Source organism: Podarcis gaigeae (assembly GCF_964106915.1).
Source record: "Podarcis gaigeae genome assembly, chromosome: 5".
Lineage (NCBI taxonomy): Eukaryota > Metazoa > Chordata > Lepidosauria > Squamata > Lacertidae > Podarcis > Podarcis gaigeae.
Window position 1 is genome coordinate 40329193 of NC_139681.1, and position 20352 is coordinate 40349544.

The window sequence follows — 20352 nt, forward strand, 5'->3', positions numbered from 1 at the left end:
TCTGCTTGCACAAACAGCTTTCGGAGACTGTCAGATTGCTATGATGGGATAATGAGCTGCTTGTGCGTAAAAGCTTGATCCCGCTGGGGTTTGGCCGGTCATCCAAACCCAGGCACTAACGGAGCCCCCAAAAGCATGACTCCGTCAGTCGCTGGTAGAATCTGACAGTGGGCGTCTACGGAATTTACGCCAACATAAAAGCTGTTTGACGGACATGCGCTTTCGTGACTCTCTGCGTGACAGTTTCCGGCGAAGGGAGGGAATTCCTAAAGGGGGTCTAGTTACCTCTTCACTATTCTCACTAGAAGCGTCTGAGAGCCTCCCCTCCGCTGTAACTCCTGCACTCCCCCTGCTGGTTCCTGCTTCTGCTGCAGAGTCTCTCCTACTCTGCTGGAGCCTGTCCAGCACCTCTAACTCCGATGACAGTTCCCTGACAATAACCATGACTGGTTAGTGCAAGTCATAGTTTGTTTCTTCATCCTGTTTACGACCTCAAATATCTAATTTGGTTTAACTGGTCAAGCCCTGTTCTCCGAGGCTGTTGGTAGAAAGACACCAGCAAAGGCTGTTTGTCATCTAGCAAACAGGAGAAGCATTGTTAGCATAATTCAGCTTTTCTCAGCCTGGTACCATCCAGATGTTTGGGATTACAATTTCTATCATCTCTGACTGGAGCTCCTGAAAGTTGTTCAGCGAAACATCAGGGTGGCACCAGGTGGGAGAAGTCTGAGGTAAACCATGGTTTCATGTTCTGGTTTGTAGCCAATCCTTCACCATAGCAGTGTTACCCAAATCTTACTCGTGTTTAAAGGAAAAGACACCATGGTTACTGTCAGAGCTGCCCCAAGGTCCCAGCTCACAGAGGACCAACGCCAGGTCGTTGTTATATACAAAAGTCTTTATTGAAGTTCAGTCTCCATTTCAAAGCCGTGGCGCGCAGCTCTACGTCTTAAACCCTAGACCGCCGAAGCTCCGTCTGAATCTCCTCCCCTCTGACACCAGTTTAAGACTCTAGCCCTGCTCCACCTCTTCCTCTGCTCTCTCCTCCTCTCCACTGGGGCATTCCCTTCTGGACTCTTCTGACGCTGAGTCCCCTGACTCCTCCCCCTGCCTCCGGCGGGCTTTAGGACCTGGTTCCCAATCCGGGTTCTCTGCTGTCCCGCGCGCCTGTACATTTGAACTTGGCGCTCGCGCCAACCCAGTGACCTTCCTCCTGACAGTCACACCGCTTCTGTCACTGCTTCCCTCTTCCGGGAGGCTAGCTGGACCTGACCTCCCCTCCGTTCCCTGACTCTCCGATGGAGGCGTGGTCAGCCCTGACTCATCTTCTCTCCCTGCTAGGGGAGACGCTGGCCCCGATACCTGGGACTCTTCCCCCCCACTACGCTCTGGTGGGGAAGTTGGTCCTGATCTCCAACTGCTGCTCTGGGAGTCCCCGCTGGCCCCTTGCTTCTGGAGTGTCCCCCTTGGGACCCCCCTTGCCCTGGCCACCGGCACCCCCTTCTGTGAATCTTCTGATTCGCTGGAGAGGCTCATGGAATCTCTCGGGCCACTGTCATCTTCTCCTACGCTGCCCTCAGATTCTTCCCCTTCGCTCTCCATTTCCTCTCTTCCCTGTGCCTCTGCTCCTGAGCCTCTGACAGTTACGTATTTCATTTTTATAGGGCCATGCTCTTCAGCTTCTGTTTCAGTAAAACATAGTGATTATAGTGTAAGCAAAGAGAAATAGCTGTGCCTGGCCTTTGTTAGAATCAAACCCACCACTGAACATCTGTCTGTTGCATCCCAAACTGCTTCTTGGCTGCCTCTGTGCACTCATATCATTTCAATATCGTTTTGCCATTCCTGTGACATCTTTTCCTTCAGCGGCTTCCAGCAGCTGCTGTGTACCAGCTGTTTTAACTATATATGATATATATGGTTGTCTCCTGTACTTCAGGCCCTTTCCCACTTTGAAAAGATGGGTTTGAAGGAAAGGTGCATTTGCTGTCACATGTTTTGAAGATAAGGTGCTCCCTGTTGGATGACTACAGTTAACAGTGATAGTATTTGAGGATAGTATTTGTCCTCTGGCTTTCCACTTTATTTATTTATTTATTTATTTGTTTGTTTGTTTGTTTGTTTGTTTGTTTATTTATTTGCATTCTTTCCATTTTTATTTCAAAGCTGGGAAGTGTGTCACAGTATTTCTGATCTATTATATTTTGCTATGAATGTGAAGAAAGAGGTTTTAAAAAACATGACAGAAACCATCTACCACCCATTCCACTTGGCACCTTCTCCCAGTTTTAGTTGTTCTGCTACTCTGGATTCCTTGCCTTTCTCCAAGGAATTCTCCTTCCTTCCCCAATAAATGCAGGGAAAGTAGAGTTAAGGATCTCAAAAATGTAGCACAGACTTTTTCAAACTACACACAGCTCCCACTATCAGAACACTATCTGCAATTTTAGACACCCAAACATAAAAATTATGACCAAACGTTGCTACATACATGGCTGATTCAGAGTTTGCCCACTTCCTTCCTTGCTTGTGCAAAATTGTGGCAGCCATTTTGGGGAAGGAGCCATGGATAGAGGAATTGGGCAGAGGGATCGGACAAATCAGGGAGCAGGAGGGAGCAGACAAATCAGTTATCCCTTTGTCTCTTCTTTCCTGTTTGGCTGCAGCCATTTTAGCAGGAAACCATGGCGGGAGGGGAGAGACAGATCACAGATTAGAAATGTTCCCATAGGAAATAATAGGAATCATCAACTCATTCTGTAAACACTTGCCTAACGAATGATTTGTGGGAATGCATTGTGTTTGGAAAGCGGGACATGCACATAACCTACTATCATTTGGAGTATTGAGGTAGTTAGGTACTTGCATTGCATTCAGTTATAAATTTATGTTGGATAAGAAGGGAATAAGGCATTATCTGAGGGGAAACGGTCTTCTGACAAAATTGATTTGATTGTTTTCTTCACTAGATCTTACTTGTATGGCGCACTACTTGAGAAAGTGAAATTGACCAATCCAAAGGAACAAAAGGACCACAAGGAAAAGGGTGGACAGCAGAAGGAAAAGAGTGGGCAGCAAAAGGAGAAGAGTGGGCAACAAAAGGGAAAAACTAATCAGCCAACTTGTAAGCTTTCCTAAGAAGTGCAGTTTCAATTATGGTTCTCTTTTGTTGGGCTGGACTGAAACTTCACACATGAATATTTGGGGCAAAAATGTCCTATATTTGAGGGAACCAAATTATGCCCTTGAGAGCCCTCTTCCACTCAACTTTATTTGCTTTGTGATTGGCAGCAGCTCCAGCTCCACTTTTTAAAGCGCACGTTCTAGCTGGGAACAGTATTCTCAGCCAGCTGGAGGATCACCTCATGAGCATGATGAAGTCCCAATGCCACCTACCCATTCAGAGTGAGGACACTTGCTCTCCCCTCAGTTTCTTGCTGAAACATGGAAATATTTTTTAGCCCCAGGTAGTCTTGCATAGAAATACAACTCATGCTGTGGAATTAAACCATTTGAATTCCTGGTGCAAGTGTTAAATTGGTGACCACAGTGAAGGATTAGGATTGAATCATCCCAACTCCATGACTCATGCATCCTCAAGTTATCTTGGTTCACAAAGGTTATAACATCACCGAATTTATTTAACACTACTACCACTGCTGCAGTAATTCAGGCTCTCTTGTGCCTGGATCCTTTCTGTATGCCTGGATATGGAAAATGAAGATGCATTGCATGTTTTAAAAAATTACAATGCATTGTAAGTGTCAAAATGCTTTTAATAGGTTTGTATTTTAATTTACATCAGTGCAGGCTAAAATTGTGCGATCCCAGGTGAATTCTAATACTTTGATGAATTTGCTGGAGAAGGTAAAGATTTTGAAAGATGAAAGGATGAGGAGTCTTCGGAGACAACCATCACCAGAGAGAAGCCATGAAGACAAAAATGAGTTTCAAAAACTTCAAGAATCAGTCATCAAAGTAGAAACAGGAAGAAAAAGTACTGTAAGAACTGCACTTGTTCATATTGGTGTTTTCACACCTGATGTACTGAGATAGTAATGTTTAATAACTACTTTTTCCTCTTGTGAATGCAGCATAAGTTGTTGTCCATAATAATTTCACTAGTGTCATCTGGTACCCAGACAAATGAGCGGGGTATAAATAATATAATTATTATTTTTATTATCCCTAGGGCATTGGTCTTCAACTGGGGAGTCTGTTGTGGAGGTGGGGAGTGATTAACAAAATCAATCTGGGAATATTCCCTCAGTCACACAGATTAGGACATTCCACGCCTCTCCTCAGCAGAGTTTCTTTTTCTTTGAGAAAATTAAGGGGCTCACTTAAATGTAAACTAAGCGTTAATAATAATACATTATAATAATGTAATATATTTTATTATAATGAATATAATAAAGAAATAATAAGTAAAATAATGATAATGAGAGAAACTAAATACAACAACCTGAGGCAAGAAAAAAATAAAAGACAGTTGGTCCCTCTTATTTGAAACTTAACGGAACATAATGAAGGGAGGGGCTGATTCCGGAGCATGACACACAAGCCCCGCCCACCACATACCAAGCATTCCACTGCTCAAATTAGGCTCCGAGTTTTCCTTACAGAATCAGAACTAGGGGTGTCATCTGATTCTTCACACTGGTTTGGATCCCAGTTTGATACACTAATCACCTGCACCATTTTGCTTCAGTTCCCACTTTGCTATTTTTAACTACTCCGAATCTGGCCTTTTAGCTTTTAGAAAACACTGTTGTTATTAATGACGTCCTAATGAATACTATTATAATGTTATTACAAAAATACGTGCATGGGACTCAATGAGACAGAAGTAAAAGTAAATACAAACTGGTTGAAAGGAAATCCGCAGAAATCCGCTGCAAGCAAGACTGCTTCATGAAGAGAGCAGCCAAGCAGACTACAGGCCAGTCCGATGCTCAGTCTGCCTGTAGCGAATACCACCACCATCTTTAGTCAGGACCCACCATTGGGTGACTGCCAGATCTAAATTCAGTCATAACGGCAGCACTGCCTAAATCCTAATATAAGACAAACAATTAAAAATTGAGTATCCAAAAGTATATTTTGGCTAAAGATGGGTCCCTGGTCCAAAAAGGTTGACGACTACTAATCTAGTGGATAATTTTATAAATATTACAGCTATTGCACCAGTGTTTCCATTAGAGAACACGTTATCAAATAAAATAACACATACATAAAAATAAGGTGTAACGTTGTTTAAAGGTGATTGTTCAGTTTAGACCTGGGATAGTTTAAACGTTACTAAATTTTCATGACTGTTCTATTTCGATTTGGCTATTCAATTTTCCTTTCTTATGCCTTTTTAAAAATCAATCAATCAATCAATCAATCACTGTTTTACTTTATATCATAGGAAACAGAAAATGAAGATGAAGAACATTTTATATCAGAATTCCAGGCTATCATGAAAGACGTAGAAGAATATCTGAAACCTGTATTGTCACAATTTGATTTCTCTGAGCTGAGGTATTTTTTCAAATGTTTTCTCTTAAGTATTTGTTACATATCTTTAGGCACCAGGCAAAAACATTCCTCTTCTCCCAGGCCTTTGGCTAATTAAACAATCTCTGGCCTTTTAAACAGTGGGGGGTGGGTATTATTTTGTTTGTTTATACTATAAACCACCATGTCACCCTTGGATGAAGGGTGGTATATAAATTTAAGAAATAAATGTTCCCAGCCTCTGAAGCAATTCTGATATAGTAAAGGAAGCTGACAAAAGCACAGTTGTTTTCATTCTGAACAAATAGAACTGCAAACAGGAATCTAAGAGGCCATTTTTAGTACCCCATTTTATAGACCATTAAAAGAAAAACCTGTCAAACCTAATAAAAGAAATTTCTTATAGAAGTGCAGGAGCAAATCTGCACCATAGGAGACTTCTGCTTCCTCTGAAAAGACACATCTCAGACAATCTTTGGAACCTCATTTTTTCTGGCATTGGCAGTGTCACAGTAAGGTATCTTTCCAGGAGCCACTACTGCCAGTGATGTGCTTGGTTCTTCTTGGTCCCTGTAGCACCTGCTGCCTAGAGGTAGAAACATCATTTGTAATTTTATACCAATTTATTCAGGTCACCATCAGAACTATGCAAGTCTATGTTAACCTGAAGTAAAACTATGAGAATGCGTGTTTCTCTTGTATGATAAAGCCAGGTGAGTTCTGCTTTTCCTATTGCAGGTAACATGAAACAAACTGCAAGTATTTGATTCCTGTTACTGTTCTTAAAAAAAATTATAAGCTGTACAATATTTTTAAGACCTGGTCTTTGTCTCCTCAGGCCAGGTCCAGCAGTCTCTCCAGCTGATTCAGGAAAAGGTAAAGGTGACTCAGGTAAAACTAAGGCAGGTGACTCAGGAAAAGGCAAAAAAGGTAGTCCAGGAAAAACTAAAGCAGATGGCTCAGGAAAAGGCAAAGCAAGTGAGGCAGGGAAAGCAAAAACTAAAAATAAGGAGAAAGCCACTACAGCTCCAGGTATGTCTTAAGTTCTAAAGCATATATATAGTGTCAGATGATTTATCTTCTTGATAAATAGTTTGCTACAAAATTTCAAAGTATAAAGTATTGTATTCTCAGGTTTGCATAAGTTATCTGTGATTTCTGTAATTATGCACTTTCGAAGGCAGATTGTTTTGTTTATATTTAACCACGATGACAAGCCATTGCATGCTTGTGAATCCTCTTCCCATTTCCCAATAGTCCATGCATGTTGGGAGGACAATAGAAATTTCCTTTCTTGGTTTATGCAGACAATAGGTTGCTCACAAACCAGAAGCCCAAATAATGGTTTCATCCTATGGTTTGAGCAAATTACAGATTTCTAGGTGTGGATGAGGCAATGAACTATGGTTTGTCTCAATCTAGGAGCAGACACTTCTAATCTCCTCCCTTTGCATGTGCAAGAAGCAAGAGAGAAAGTGTGCAAACCCAAGACTCAGTTTATTGTGCTTGAATGTAGCCATTATATTTGGGTGTAGAAATAAATGTTGACTTCTGAGTAATTTATGGCACTGGCTACCTCCGAACCAAGAAGTCCTATATTCTGCATGATTTTCCCAGGGGCTTCCCAAATGTGTGTGTGTGTGTGTGTTTAAAGACTTCATTTATCTCTTCATCTTAATTGGGGATGAAAACAGAGTTAGTTTATCTGAGCAGAAGGGGAAAAGGCTTCCCATTTAAGAACAGTTGTTATTCTTTTATTGAGAATTATTTTTCTTTCCCATTTTTCCTATGTTCAGCTGGCATTGAAGATATAGGAGAATGCATAATACTACTGGTGGACAAATGTCTTTTGGAATTTCCTTTGGAGGGTCTGAATATCTTTCAAGAAAAGACAATAAGTTCTGTGTCTAGAGACTTTTCTCTCCAAATGTTCTACAACCGCTTACATAAAGACGAATCAGGTACAGACAAGTTTATATATATTTGCAAATATAATCTTAGATAGATAGATAAGACTTTGAATCGCTTTTTGATGATAGTTGCTATCATGATGATATATTTTACATTTCTGCTTAGGGAGCAGGCTTGTACCTCACCATTAACCGTCTCAGCGTCCCTTCCAGCTCTACAGTTCTACAATTTTATGATTCTATTATTCTTATGTAGAGACTCCTGTGAAAAAGTATTGTAGTGTTTCAACCTGTGTATACAATCAATGTTAGAATGCAAATGTTAGTTATCAGAAGAATTACTTGTAATAAGCCTTCAGACTACCTCTGTAATTCACATATATTGATGACCACGAGAAGTATGTCACTCTCTGAAAAACATTGCAGGGATTGGGGAGAGGGTGTCATATCTTATTCTAAGGATGATTGTGCTTTTAACATTTTCAGAAAATGAGTTCAAAAAGGATGGGAAAAAAGAATCAAGACCAAAAGGTGAACACAGAAGGAGTATGAAAGTAGTAAGTATATATTTTTGATGATATCTGATGCATTTCTAAGCTGTATCATAATGCCCTGTTCAAGATCCAAAAACTCTGCAACTTTCTAATAGTTTAATTTTTACTTTAATATGCATATTAGTGAAGCAGTTGTATAATGCATTGTGTTTGCATGTATCCTTGTTTCGTCTTGTTGTACCTTTAGTTACAAAACAAGACCTATAAACTTCACAATAATAATTCTCATTGTTGATCATAAATTCCTGCTGCACATCTGGAGAAACAGCACACGTCAATATTCCTTGCGAATACTTTTAGTAATAAAGTTGCCTTGAAAAGGGGATCAATAGTCTGTCCCAGCCCAATAGACAATATAGGCAGTTTGGGGTGTCAAAAATCTTGGGAAATTCTTCAAGGGTGAATATAATTCTTCACTCCATCCTAGACCCTTTCAACCAGGAGTGGGGGACCTGTGGACTTCTAGATTCTGTTGGACTCAGAGACAGTCCTACCATTAGGCACACTGAGACAAACACCTCAGGCGGCAGATGCTGAGGCAAGCCTCAGACGTGAGATGCTGGGAAATAGGGCTATGTGTGCTAGACAGCCTGATCTTCACCCCCTAAGCTAGACTTTTACCCTTGGGAGTGGCTGGGGAAACACAGCCAGATGGGCGGGGTATTATTATTATTATTATTATTATTATTATTATTATTATTATTACCCATCACTGGTGCTGAAGTAAGATTCGGCTATCAGTCCAGTAGGTTCTAGAACATGTAATGGAGGAAGCACAATCTGGTCCTTCAGCTCAGGCATCCAAATGGTTGGCCAGCTCTGGTTGGACTCCAGCTGCCATCACCCTTAGTCAGGGATGATAGGACTTGTTGTCCCACATCTGTAGAACCACAGGTTGTCCACCCCTGCTTTAGACAGCAAGTTCTGAGATATGGAGGCTGTTTGTGTTCTTCCTCCTTCACCTCCCCTATGCGTTCCTATTATTCCCAAGTCTTAATCTTAGGAAAGGGACTACAATAGGAGAAAACCATCAATAAAGTCCTAACAAAGATGGAGGGGCATATAATTAATTTCTACCTTGGGCAGCAAAATAGTGTGAGCAATCCCTGTGCTTGAGAAGTAGTGTTGATCAGGAAATTTATTGATATTACCTCCCCACAATCACAACTGTGGCATGCACTCTCTGACATGATTTTTGTGGCAACTGGGATCTTCTACAAAAGTTATACACAGCAGCATTTTCCATGTTATTATGACAAAAACAGTGTTATGCAGTATTGATGGATGCTACTTAGGATTCCAGTCCAGAGCATGCTTGCCAGAGGGTGAGTCCCAATGGAGCTTATTAGGCTTTCATTCTGAGAAAAGAAGTTAAGAATTGTGCTGTGGGTGTTCTTTCATACTAAAGCTATGACTGTTTCTTATTCAACAGCCTAACCTTAACCGTGTTCTGCCACCCAACTGCCTTCCAATTGATATACATAATGTTAAATGTATCCTTTCAGAAGCTATTGATTAGGAAATGGAATACTTAAATCATGAGTTTTACATCTGAGCTGCTCGTTCCCTTGAGCTCAGCAATCGAGCCACATCACTGCTACTGTCTGTGTCAATTACTGAATCGTCTTCAGAGCTAGGAAAGCTTGTAGGGCAATCGGACTGGCTTCCCTGTGCCAGCTACTACTACTACTGTTGTTGCTACTAACTTCTGCAGTATTGCAAGTGTCAAAGTGTATAGAAAGTGTCTAGCATTCACTTTGCTAACCTTTACAATCGAGAGCAAATGGTGTGGAATTGGTGTGAGAGAGACCTTTGGACAGTAGAAAAGAATACTTGCTTTCTAGACAATACTTAAGCTGCAAAGATGGAAGGGAAGCACTTTCATCATGTGAGAGGACTATGGAGGTCAAGCAGTGACCTTGGGAAAGAGAGCTTGGATGCTACTGACTTAGGAAGGGTAAAGAGTTTGCTTAGGCACTGTTATGTACTGAGTTGAATAGGATCCAAAAGGCAGCAGTCTGACTGGTCCTAGAACAAGAGGATTCAGAATGCAGCAGTCTGATTGGTCCTAGAACAATGCAGCAGTATGATTGGTCCGCAGGAGCCACCCAATCCAGCTCCAGGTGGAAGTGAATCCGCAACCTGATTGGCCTACAGGAGAATCCCAGAATTAGCCAATCGCGTGCGGCCCATTGTGTAAATAATGTATATAAAGCAGATATTTTGGGGGAACATTCATTCCTCACTACTATGAGCTGAATAAAGAGCATGAAATCCACACTCGACTCTGAGTATATTTCAGGCACAAAAGTGGGGGCCTGGTAAGCAGAAGGAGGGAACTGCTGGTGGTGATTTCTTCAGGGAAGGTATCAAAAGGTGACACATTAGGATTGGATGCTGAGGGTGCCACTCGCTTTGTTTCTGATTCCTGCACCCAATCGAAACTGGAGGAAGGGGGAGGAGTTGTATGTAGTTAATTATATTTAAATTTGACACCCCTCATTTGCATGTTCTTAATGGTATGTCTCAGATGTTGTGGATCCATATAATGATGTAACAGAAAGAGGTAAAGTTTGTATATTATAACTTGTTTGCCATTACAATAGCTGTAGTAGAAATCAACCTAGAACTCTATTTTCTTTTTTTCAACATCAGTGAAACCATTTTCAAACACTGTGCACCTAATATGTAGGTTTAAAAGTGGCTACAGTTTATGGTTGAAAGAGAATGACCTGGTTTTATTTTATATATTAAAGAAAGTCACTTTTTAAAGTTCCTCTTTTTGCATGCAGAAAGCACCATGTGATAACTGTAATATCTGAAAAAGTTGGTGTTGTAGTCTTGCGTTGAACAAATCATCCTGCTGCCATAGGCAAGCGAGCAGGCTGGCAGAGGAACGACAGATCACTCTGAGCCTACTCCTTCAGCCTGTTGATTAGTGTGCTAGTTGTGGAAAGAGAAAAATCCTTCCTCTGAAACCAACATGGAAACAAAGCAGGCTAGCGGAGAAGAATCTAGACCCTCCTCTAATAGTCCACTGGGTAGAAGGCACTTAAAAGAAAAACAAACAAACCCTACTCTCCTAAGTTGCTAGAAGTCTGCATTTCCAGTCTTCTATGGTCAGCATGAAAACACAAACTACTGCCCTGTTAGCAGGCTAGTAACTTTTTTTTGGTAGGCTACTAACCTTTGTAGGCTTATTTACAAAGCTACTGTAATACTCTTTTTTAAAGCTACAGTTGCTTAAAATTATACAGAGTGGGTGGGTGGGTGGGTGTGTAAGCACTGGAAACCCTATGTTCCTAATGACAAAAAATTGTGTGCTCAGAATCAGATAATCCTGCACAAAAATTTAAGACACTCCTAGAGAAATTTGAGCCGTTTACACTCCGTTGGGATGGAATTATGGGTAACACACAATTTGCAAGGTATGTAAGTTTGTTTCTCATTAATTTTACGCATTTTTTTTAATACCTAAACGAATGCCTAATATGTTTGTTCATATGCTGCTAGTAAAGAAGTCAAAACAAGGCTGTTGCGGGGAGGGAATCCAGCGAAAATTTAGTCGCTTTCAGGTCCCACTGATTGCAGTGTGTGGTTTAAGAAATTTTCCCATTGTAAAGAATGGGGCTTAAAGTTGCTCGACCTTTGTGACTTCTTAGTTTAGAAAATATTTATTTATTTATACATACATACATACATACATACCCCGCCCAAATGGTGAGTAAGGAGTGACCTGGGATAGGTGTGTAAAATTATGCCTAGTACGGAGACAGTGGATAGAGAGACATTTTTTCTTCCTTTTTCATTACACCAGAACTCCGGAACATCCAATGAAGCTAAACGCTGGAAGCTTCAGGACAGACAAAAGAAAGCATTCTTCACACAGTGCAAAGCTTAACTATGGAATTGACTCCCACAAGAAGCACTGGTGGCCACAAACTTGGATGATTTTAAAAGAAGATTAGTCAAACTCAGCCCATAGCTGCTAACCCTGATGGCTGTGTTTTAGCTTCATAGGCAGAAGCAGTCAGCTCCTGAATACCGGTTGCCTCAAACTGCAGGAGGGGAGAGAGGTTTCTTGCATTGGCCATTGTGGTTGGCCATTGTGAGAACGGGGTGCTGGATGGGGCACCATTGGCTTGATCCAGCAGGTTCATCTTACCTTCTTAAGCCCGAGCGGGTCAGTCCTTTGCAATAAAAATAACCAAAGGAAGAAAAGTAACAGGGAACAGTGGGCAGCTACTTTCAGAATTTAGAAAGCACATGCACAGGCATGCCCTTATACACTTAATACGGATACTCTTCCTATCCGTAAAAATAGAATTCTAAATTATTTTCCTCTTCATGCACAGTTCGTACAGTAGCAGGGGGTAAGGTGGAGTGGGGTGGCAGCACTCACCTGACCGCCAGTCAGCATCTTGCTGCTGCTTACTGGGGGGTGGCAAGGTCAGTGCAGTGCAAGTGCCTCTCTGATGCGCCCAGTGGTGCATTTGCTCTGTGCTACCCTTGCCACTAATCCCCGCTACTCCTCTCTGCCTCCTGATAAACAGCAGCAATGCAGCCAGCTGGAGGTCAAGTGAGGAGCCATGCTCCACCACACCATCTGTTGCTGCTTTTCCAAGTACAGTCGTACCTTGGATCCCGAATGCCCTGGAAGTCGGACTTTTTGGTTCCCAAACACAGCAAACCCAGAAGTGATTGTTCCGGGTTGTGAATGTTCTTTGGGAAACCGAATGTCCGACGGGGTTTCCGCAGCTTCTGATTGGCTGCAGGAGGTTCCTGCAGCCAATCAGAAGCCATGATTTGGTTTTCGAACGTTTTGGAAGTCGAACAGACTTCTGGAATGGATTCCGCTTGACTTCCAAGGTACGACTGTATTCCTGGCACTAGGGCACATAGTTGATGAAAACTGATCATATTTCTTTAAATGTAATGTTTTCTAGAGCTGAGCTGAGCTGCTTAAAGTAGCAGAACATCATGCTAATACAATTTAATAGCATACAGTGCAGACTAAAGTTTTGACTGTTCTTTTTTCCCTCCCCCTTTCAGTCAAGCAGACTGGGAATACTTACTGAACAACTGCAGTGCATTTATCTTCTCTGGACTGGCAAGATTTCTCTTATATACATTACTTGAAAGATTAGTTGCTATGAATATCCCAGGTGATTATATGAAGCTGAAAAAGGCTGTTTGCTTTCCTTGCAGATCATAACAAAATTCTATTTACTCAGATTGAAATATGTGGTTTTATTATTACAAGTGTTAGATCAGCTTTCTGCAGAAGTTTTCATTCAAAGGTGATTTAATTTGTGGTCCCTGTGCAAATTGCATTATTAACACAAAAGCTGCTGTAAGCATGGTTTCTTCTCACATAGTATAGGTAAAATCAGAAGCTTGGGCAAGGTGGAAGGCACCCAAATTGGACCTCATCCCCTTGTCAGCTTTTGTTTTTCTGGAATTGGGAGCGCCGCTGATGTAGGGAAGAGGGAGGCACAGCATGGGCCTCTCTCATGTGGCCTGGGAATTTTAAGGTGTCAGAAAGGAGCCATTAGCCGCTCCCACAGCATGAGATTTACATCAGATGGGGTACTTACAACCCTGTATTGAGGAAGGTCATCCCTTGAGGCACACTTTCTGAATAATGGAGCAAATTTCTGTTCCATGGAGTGGTCTTGGGATGATGTGCCTTAACAACTGACTGTTCAGCCCTGCACAGTTTTATTACATCTTGATGGCAGGACTAGCAAGGCAAACATAGCAGTGAATGGCTGAGACCTGAAACAAAATGTGGCCCTTTGCAGTGCTCCCATTCACTGTTCCAATGCATCAGCCATGCTTCTTCAACATGCTACGTTTTGTTCCACAGCCACCACACCAGGTTTTCTGTTACCTACCCCTGGTTGATCAGCACTCCACAACCACTGAGCATGCTCAGTCCTTATTGACTGTTAGGAAGTTGTTCCCTTAAGGTCTTTTATCAAGCTTTTTAAAATACTTCTCGAAACCTTGGGGTTCCCAATGTCCATCACTGCCTCCCCTGATTTCTGCCTAAATTCCACTGCCCCCATGTCACACACCATACCATTTGGATAATTTCACAGGGGTCTGCAGTGAGGAATGTGGGATATTAACGCCTTGTTAGACAAGCAATTTTCTGCTCATGTATCTTTGGATTCAAAATGCTACTGAAGCATTATTATTCATATTATTGCTTCCTTTCCCACAGAGTGTCAGTTGGTGATACTTTCAGACCTTGTGCATTCAAAACCAAGTACTGCACGAGTGATAAACCTTGATGGGTTTAAAAGGTAAGAATCGCATAAGTTTTAAAGTCATTGTGTGCAAGGCAGTCCTATATTTCCTCTACTCCAAAGTAAGTGCCACTGAGTTCAATGGAACTTACTCCCAGGAAAGTGTACATTGCAACTTAAATTCCTCATTCTTTGCTGTCAAGAATGGCCGCTCACCCAGTCCCAGGGTGGGCGATGATTGCCGGTGGCGTAGCGTGGGGGGTGCAGGGGGGCTGGCCACACCGGGTGCAACATCTGGGGGTTAGGGTTAGGGGGTGCAAATCCACAGTTTGGGGGCGCAAATCCACGGGTTAGGGGGCGTAAATTACTTGCCTTGCCCCGGGTGCTGACAACCCACGCTACGCCACTGATGATTGCAGCCCATCATGGCAGTCTCTGGGCCCCAGAGAGCAACGCTATGTTTCTGTCCGCCCGCTAAAGGCCAGCTAAACCCGATTTCAGGACCACAGTCCCTATATGTTTTATGCCCTGCTTCTCTCCACCTGGCTTGGGGCGGGGCCTGACAGGCTCCATAAAGGAGTGCTGCTGCTGCTGCTGAGCAGAGAGGGCTCTGTTTTTGTTTTGTTTTTTAAATTGCTTTTATTTTTTATCTACGTCATTTTAAATTGTGATATTAATGCTGTCTTCTTAGTTTTAGATTTTATGATTTATGTGTAAATTGTTTTCCATTTGGTTGTGTACCTTTTGATGTGTTTTATTTATTGTTTATGACTTTTGTTATTGTTTATGACTTTTGTTATGTTGGTAATTATGCAATTCTTGTCATGTTGTAAGCCGACTTGAGCATTGTTTTAACTATGGAAAGGCGGCATACAAATAAAATGATGGTGGTGGTGATGATGATGATTTTGTATTTAAATTGTTTTAAACTTATTTATTGTAAGACAGCCAGAGAACTCTATATACCATATTTTTCACTCTATTGGACACACCGGACCATAGGACGCACTGGACCATAGGAGGGGGAGAATAGGGGGGGAAACAAGGTGTGTTTAAGAGCAGGCCTTGCCGCTGCCCCCCCAAGCTTGTGGGGCTGGCGGTGGGGGGAAGCGCTGCTTTCCCCCACCGCCAGCCTCAAAGATCCCTAAAGCCTTTGGAATGCAGCTGCACTCCAAAGGCTTGAGGCTTCGGGGACATCCTTTGTAGCCTCCGCAAGGCGGTGGGGTGCCTTTACCCCACCGCCCTGCGGAGGCTGTGTGCAGCCATCCCGAAGCTGGAACACCGAGATGGAGGGCTGCTCAGCGCCCCGTCTCGCTGTTTTGGCTTCGGGGACAGGCTTTCAAGCCTCCGCAGGGTGGCGAGGTGCCTTCACCCCGCCGCCCTGCGGAGGCTTTGCACAGCCATCCCGAAACTGGAACAGTGAGACGGAGGGCTGCGCAGTGCCCCGTCTCGCTGTTTTGGCTTCGAGGACAGCAGGCTGCTATCCGCAAGCCTTGGGAGCCCAGCGGGAACTCCCGCTGGCTCCGCAGGCTTGTGAAGAGCTGCCCCAAGCCCGGGGTGCACAGCGCCACGCTCCCCGGGCTTCGGGCTGCAGGCAGCTATCCGCAAGCCTGCATAGCCTGGTGGCAGTTTCCGCCAGGCTCCGCAGGCTTGCGGATAGCTTCCTGAAGCCTGGAACGCGAGAGGGGTCAGTGCGCACCGACCCCTCTCGCTCTCCAGGCTTCAGCGAAAGCCTGCATTTGCTCCATAGGATGCACACACTTTCCCCCTTCATTTTTGGTGGGGAAAATGTGCGTCCTATAGAGCGAAAAATACGGTAACATATTTAATGCCAGACATGCTAGTGAGAAAAAGTTAAGAAAAATGCAGTTCACTTTCTATTCTTGTGAACTGATAAAATTTGAATGAACGGGTTTTGTCTCTTTTCTTCAGGTCATTTAAGAATGTCTGTACCTGTAACTTTCATTCGTTGCATTTCCTTTTTCTTTTCTTTTCTTTTTTTAGCTCTGTACGCCTCTCTCTGGAAAAGCCAACAGAGACAACAATCTTTCTGAGCCTTGCTGGAGTGCGTTCTGTAATAGCTAACCAATGGTATACGACCCTGGAAGAGAATGCGACAAAAATGGAAAGCTTATGTGAAAGTGTGTAATAGCAAGCTTCATAAAACAGCTGAGCCTAATGCCTTTCATGTCAATGGTGATGTTAGTGTCCATGCTTAGATGTGAACAAATGAAGCTTCTATACTCCGATGAAAATAGGGATGTCCTACTCCATCATCATCATTTTATTATTTATACCCTGCCCATCTTACTGGGTTACCCCAGCCACTCTAGGCAGCTTCCAACATATATAACATATATAAAAACATAATAAAACATTTAAAAGCTTCCCTATATAAGGCTGCCTTCAGATGTCTACTATAAGTTGCACTTATCTCCTTAGTTTGGGTCACATAACTCCATACGCTCTGATGACAATACGGATATTCTACCATGCCCTCCAACATTTCGCCAATGAAAAGAGGGACGTCCTAAGGAAAAGGACATTCTGGGATTGGATCAGAAACCAAGACTGCTTCTGTAAATCCTGGACTGTCCCTGGAAAATAGGGGCATTTGGGGGTCTGTACTCATGAAAGGCCTAGAGCAGTGGGAACATGCTCCCAATCCAAATTTGTGCCTTGGGCTGGTTTCCTATCAAAACTTCCCCCGGCTTCTATTTGTCCAAAATAGTACTTACGTTTTGCAGCAAATAGCAGCAGGGGAACAACTTTTTGCAAGAAGGCAGTGCAGGACCTTGATCTGATAAGGAACACATTCCAATTGGAGCTTCAGTATTGCTTTTTCTTGGAAACAAATGTGACCAATTTAACCTCAGTTCTTAAATGTGTGCATAATCCGAAGTATAGCTTGGTCCACAGGATTTCAAAAGGCCATTGATTTCAGGGGGCTTACATGCACCTAACTCTGGTTAAGACTGAGCTGTCATTTGCAAATGTAGAAGAAAACTGCAGGTTCCGCTTCCATGTTTTGTTTTGAGTGTGTTCAATTATAAAACTACTATGTTTCTTTGCAGATTTTATCAAAGTAGGCAAGACAACTGGACAGGCTGTTCGTTTTCTTCAAAGGAGTAAGAGTGCTGTGGATGAACCTCCTAAAAGTAAGATTTAAAAGTTTTTAAAATAAAGTACACAGATTGAAGTGTGAATAGATCAAAATCTCCCACCATTTTCTTCTCACCATTTTCTTATTTGGTTAAAATGCCATTATATTGTATATTACAAGCACCGGAACTGCTGAGCTTGCTGATAGAAATGGTATCACTCTCATCTAAGCAATTTGCTATCCTCATATTGAAGACACCAAGCGGGGTTTAAAAAAATCACGTATTGAAAGATGCATATATTTAAAAGAGTGTGTGTGAAAAAGAGAGAGTGAATTGTCTCCCATAAGGAAGGTATTGTTTTTTCCCAAAAGAGCATATCTGTACATAGCTCCAGCGCTAAGAACAGATGCTCCTCTGAATACTGGGTTTGTGCTGAGCCATCAAAATAACCAAATTATATTTCTATACGCAGCAGTAATGCCAACGTTTTTCCTATTTACTTACTACAAAAAAGGACTCAAAGGTCCAAGCTAAATGTGACACAGGAGATCCAGAATTAGATTCTCTCACAGTTGAAAAGAAATTAATAGCAGACCTAGGGGTCCCAAAGCAGTCCTTGACTGTGGCACCAGGGATGGGGGATTAACGCCTTCCCTGCTCTCTATTTTCCTAATTAAAATTGGCTCCCCAAACCTGTTATTTGCCTCACTGGGGGAAATGACTAGAGATAATTGTAACAGGAATGTTTACTTGTCACCAGTGACCAGCGATTTCTGTAAGTTCAAGACGGGGAAGCCTTTTGCTGTCAAAGGTTGTTGGAAGCACATTTCTCCCTTCAAAGAATTCTGAGCACTGTAGTTGGTTAAGAGTTGCTTATAACTGTTTCGCTATAAGGGATACAGTGCCTTTAAAGTTATAGTATGTATGTAGCCAATAACAGTTTCTCCCTGTCAGAAGAGATGGTTTCCCAACAGTTAACATTAGGATTAGCTACCCTTTGATAGTATCTAGCTTTATGGTATTTAATGCAGACAATTCTTTAATGTTTAGCAGTTTCTGGTCACTAGGTTATTTTATGAGTTAATTTTAGATCTGATTACATGCAGTTCTTAGGGATTTCAGTGATTTCTGAACACTGCTATATGAAAAATGAATATATGGATAGGCAAGTGTATATCCATACATGGTAATGTATATATAGTCCAGGACTAAAACTATGTTAAGAGTTCTCCTTCTCCACTATATGTAGCACCTGAACAGGCCTAAAGAGAGAGGTATCTAAGCAAGTAGACATTAAAACTCTGGGCATCATTCAGCCAATGTTAAGCCCCTTTAAATCCATTTGATGTCAATAGGAAAGTTGGGTGCATGTTTAAATCTTTTCCATTAGAAGCATTTGCTTAAAACTGCTTAACTTGAACAGGATCGTGCTCTTGGTTTCTTTAAAATATCTCTACAGCTAAAAGAAATTTTTAATTATTTGTTCTGAACTGTGTTTCTAGTGGAGCTGGATGCCCCTGAGGACAAGAAAGAAGACCAGAGAGAAAGTCCGGGTGGTCTAGTGCATCCTGCCCCACAGCCATCAGCTCTTAATACCGTTTTATATGGGCTGCCCAACATGATGTTTGTGTGATTCACAACCATTTCTTTATGAAATATGGAAAGTATGGAAATATGGAGCTCTAAATATGGTTAGATTGTGAAGTAAAACTATTTTTGCTGTAGTTTGATAAAAATAAGAGTTTATAAAAGTTTGAGCTGTGCTTAGTGGCTCTTTTGAATTTAAATATGCATTAAATGTTTTTTTGCTATTGAATGTTTCCGATTTGCTCAGGACTTTTCACTGTAGATTTTGAGGCCTGTTTTCCCCCTTATGTGTACTCACAAGCTAAATTGTGTGTGTGACACTACTACATGCCGCCATAGTACTATTAGCTATATAAATAGCACTATACTGACACGTAGTGATCACAACAGTGCATTTCAAAACAAGTTTAGTATGCTAACCTAGGAGGGAAAGCACCCGTTTGTTCCAGTTTTGTACGCTTCAGTAACCCTTCGTACAACCATCTATATTGACAGTAGCAGACCAACTGTGTAAATATCATGTGTATGAGGTTACAAATAAAGTGTGCTTGTTGGGTTTAGACATGTGTGTGGTGGGTCATTTATCTGAGCAATCACTGCACTCAAGTTTAAGGCTTTGTTTCTCAACCAAAAGGAAATAACACAAGGCCAGTTCTGGGGGAAATGTAGTGTGTCAGTCATTGTACTTTCAAAGACGTGTCGCTGTTGGAAGCATTGCTTTGCATAGATGGATTCATACACGTTTTCAGAAATGATGTATACTTTATAACTTAAAAATAACATGCAGTCGATAAGCAGTAGCATTGCTCTGCTGTATTACTTGGGTGCTTCTGCAGTTCAGTGAAAGAATGCATGTTTGGATGTACAAATAGCCTCGGATTTGAAGCTGAGCATCTGCAGTTAAAGGATCTCAGGTTGCAGGACTGGGAAAGACCTGGCTCAGAATCTAAAGTTTTGCTGCCACTCAGGATGTGAACTAATCAATGGCGTTTCCATCACAGTCAAGGTCTTAAAGTTATTGTTGAGATCTAGAAAGCCACTTGTATAAGTGCAAGGCACTTTTGCTTCCTCAAGAAGGGGGTGCTGAATTTCCATTGATTCTCCCCTGAAACTGCAGCACTCTCGCAATGCATCAAGCACCATTCTGAAGGGTCCCTGGCTGCCAGGTAGGGATGGATGAATCTGCCAGTTTCACCTTCTCATTATTCCAGTCTTAAGTTTTGTTCTCCACATTCCCCCATCACTCTGAAGTTTTGTTAATGTTTGTATGGAATTTTACCTTTTTTTTTTTTGCACAGCAGTTCCCCCTAATATAATGCATTTCAAGTGTTATTTTCATGAACATATGCATTTTAATTCACACTTTACCCTAGTGTGTGCATTTTTGTACACTTTACATGGCCAGAGCGCAGCATTACAAAATGTGGAGAATTGTGGGTTT

General features: G+C 42.0%; 1 protein-coding gene across 3 annotated transcripts in view; it reads left to right on the forward strand.

Moving 5' to 3' along the window:
• The window catches only part of CFAP46 (cilia and flagella associated protein 46), an 88412-nt gene extending 68941 nt beyond the window's left edge, over positions 1-19471 (forward strand). For all 3 annotated transcript variants that reach the window (XM_083740973.1, XM_083740974.1, XM_083740975.1), the window contains 14 exons: positions 2970-3124; positions 3806-4002; positions 5414-5526; positions 6341-6534; positions 7299-7463; positions 7899-7969; positions 9399-9459; positions 10497-10532; positions 11295-11394; positions 13019-13131; positions 14196-14277; positions 16225-16361; positions 17295-17378; positions 18827-19471. In XM_083740973.1, the coding sequence (XP_083597099.1) occupies positions 2970-3124; positions 3806-4002; positions 5414-5526; positions 6341-6534; positions 7299-7463; positions 7899-7969; positions 9399-9459; positions 10497-10532; positions 11295-11394; positions 13019-13131; positions 14196-14277; positions 16225-16361; positions 17295-17378; positions 18827-18957 (1639 nt within the window). In that variant the 3' untranslated portion in view covers positions 18958-19471. The remainder of the gene's footprint in view (positions 1-2969; positions 3125-3805; positions 4003-5413; positions 5527-6340; positions 6535-7298; positions 7464-7898; positions 7970-9398; positions 9460-10496; positions 10533-11294; positions 11395-13018; positions 13132-14195; positions 14278-16224; positions 16362-17294; positions 17379-18826) is intronic.
• The last annotated feature ends 881 nt before the right edge of the window (positions 19472-20352 follow it).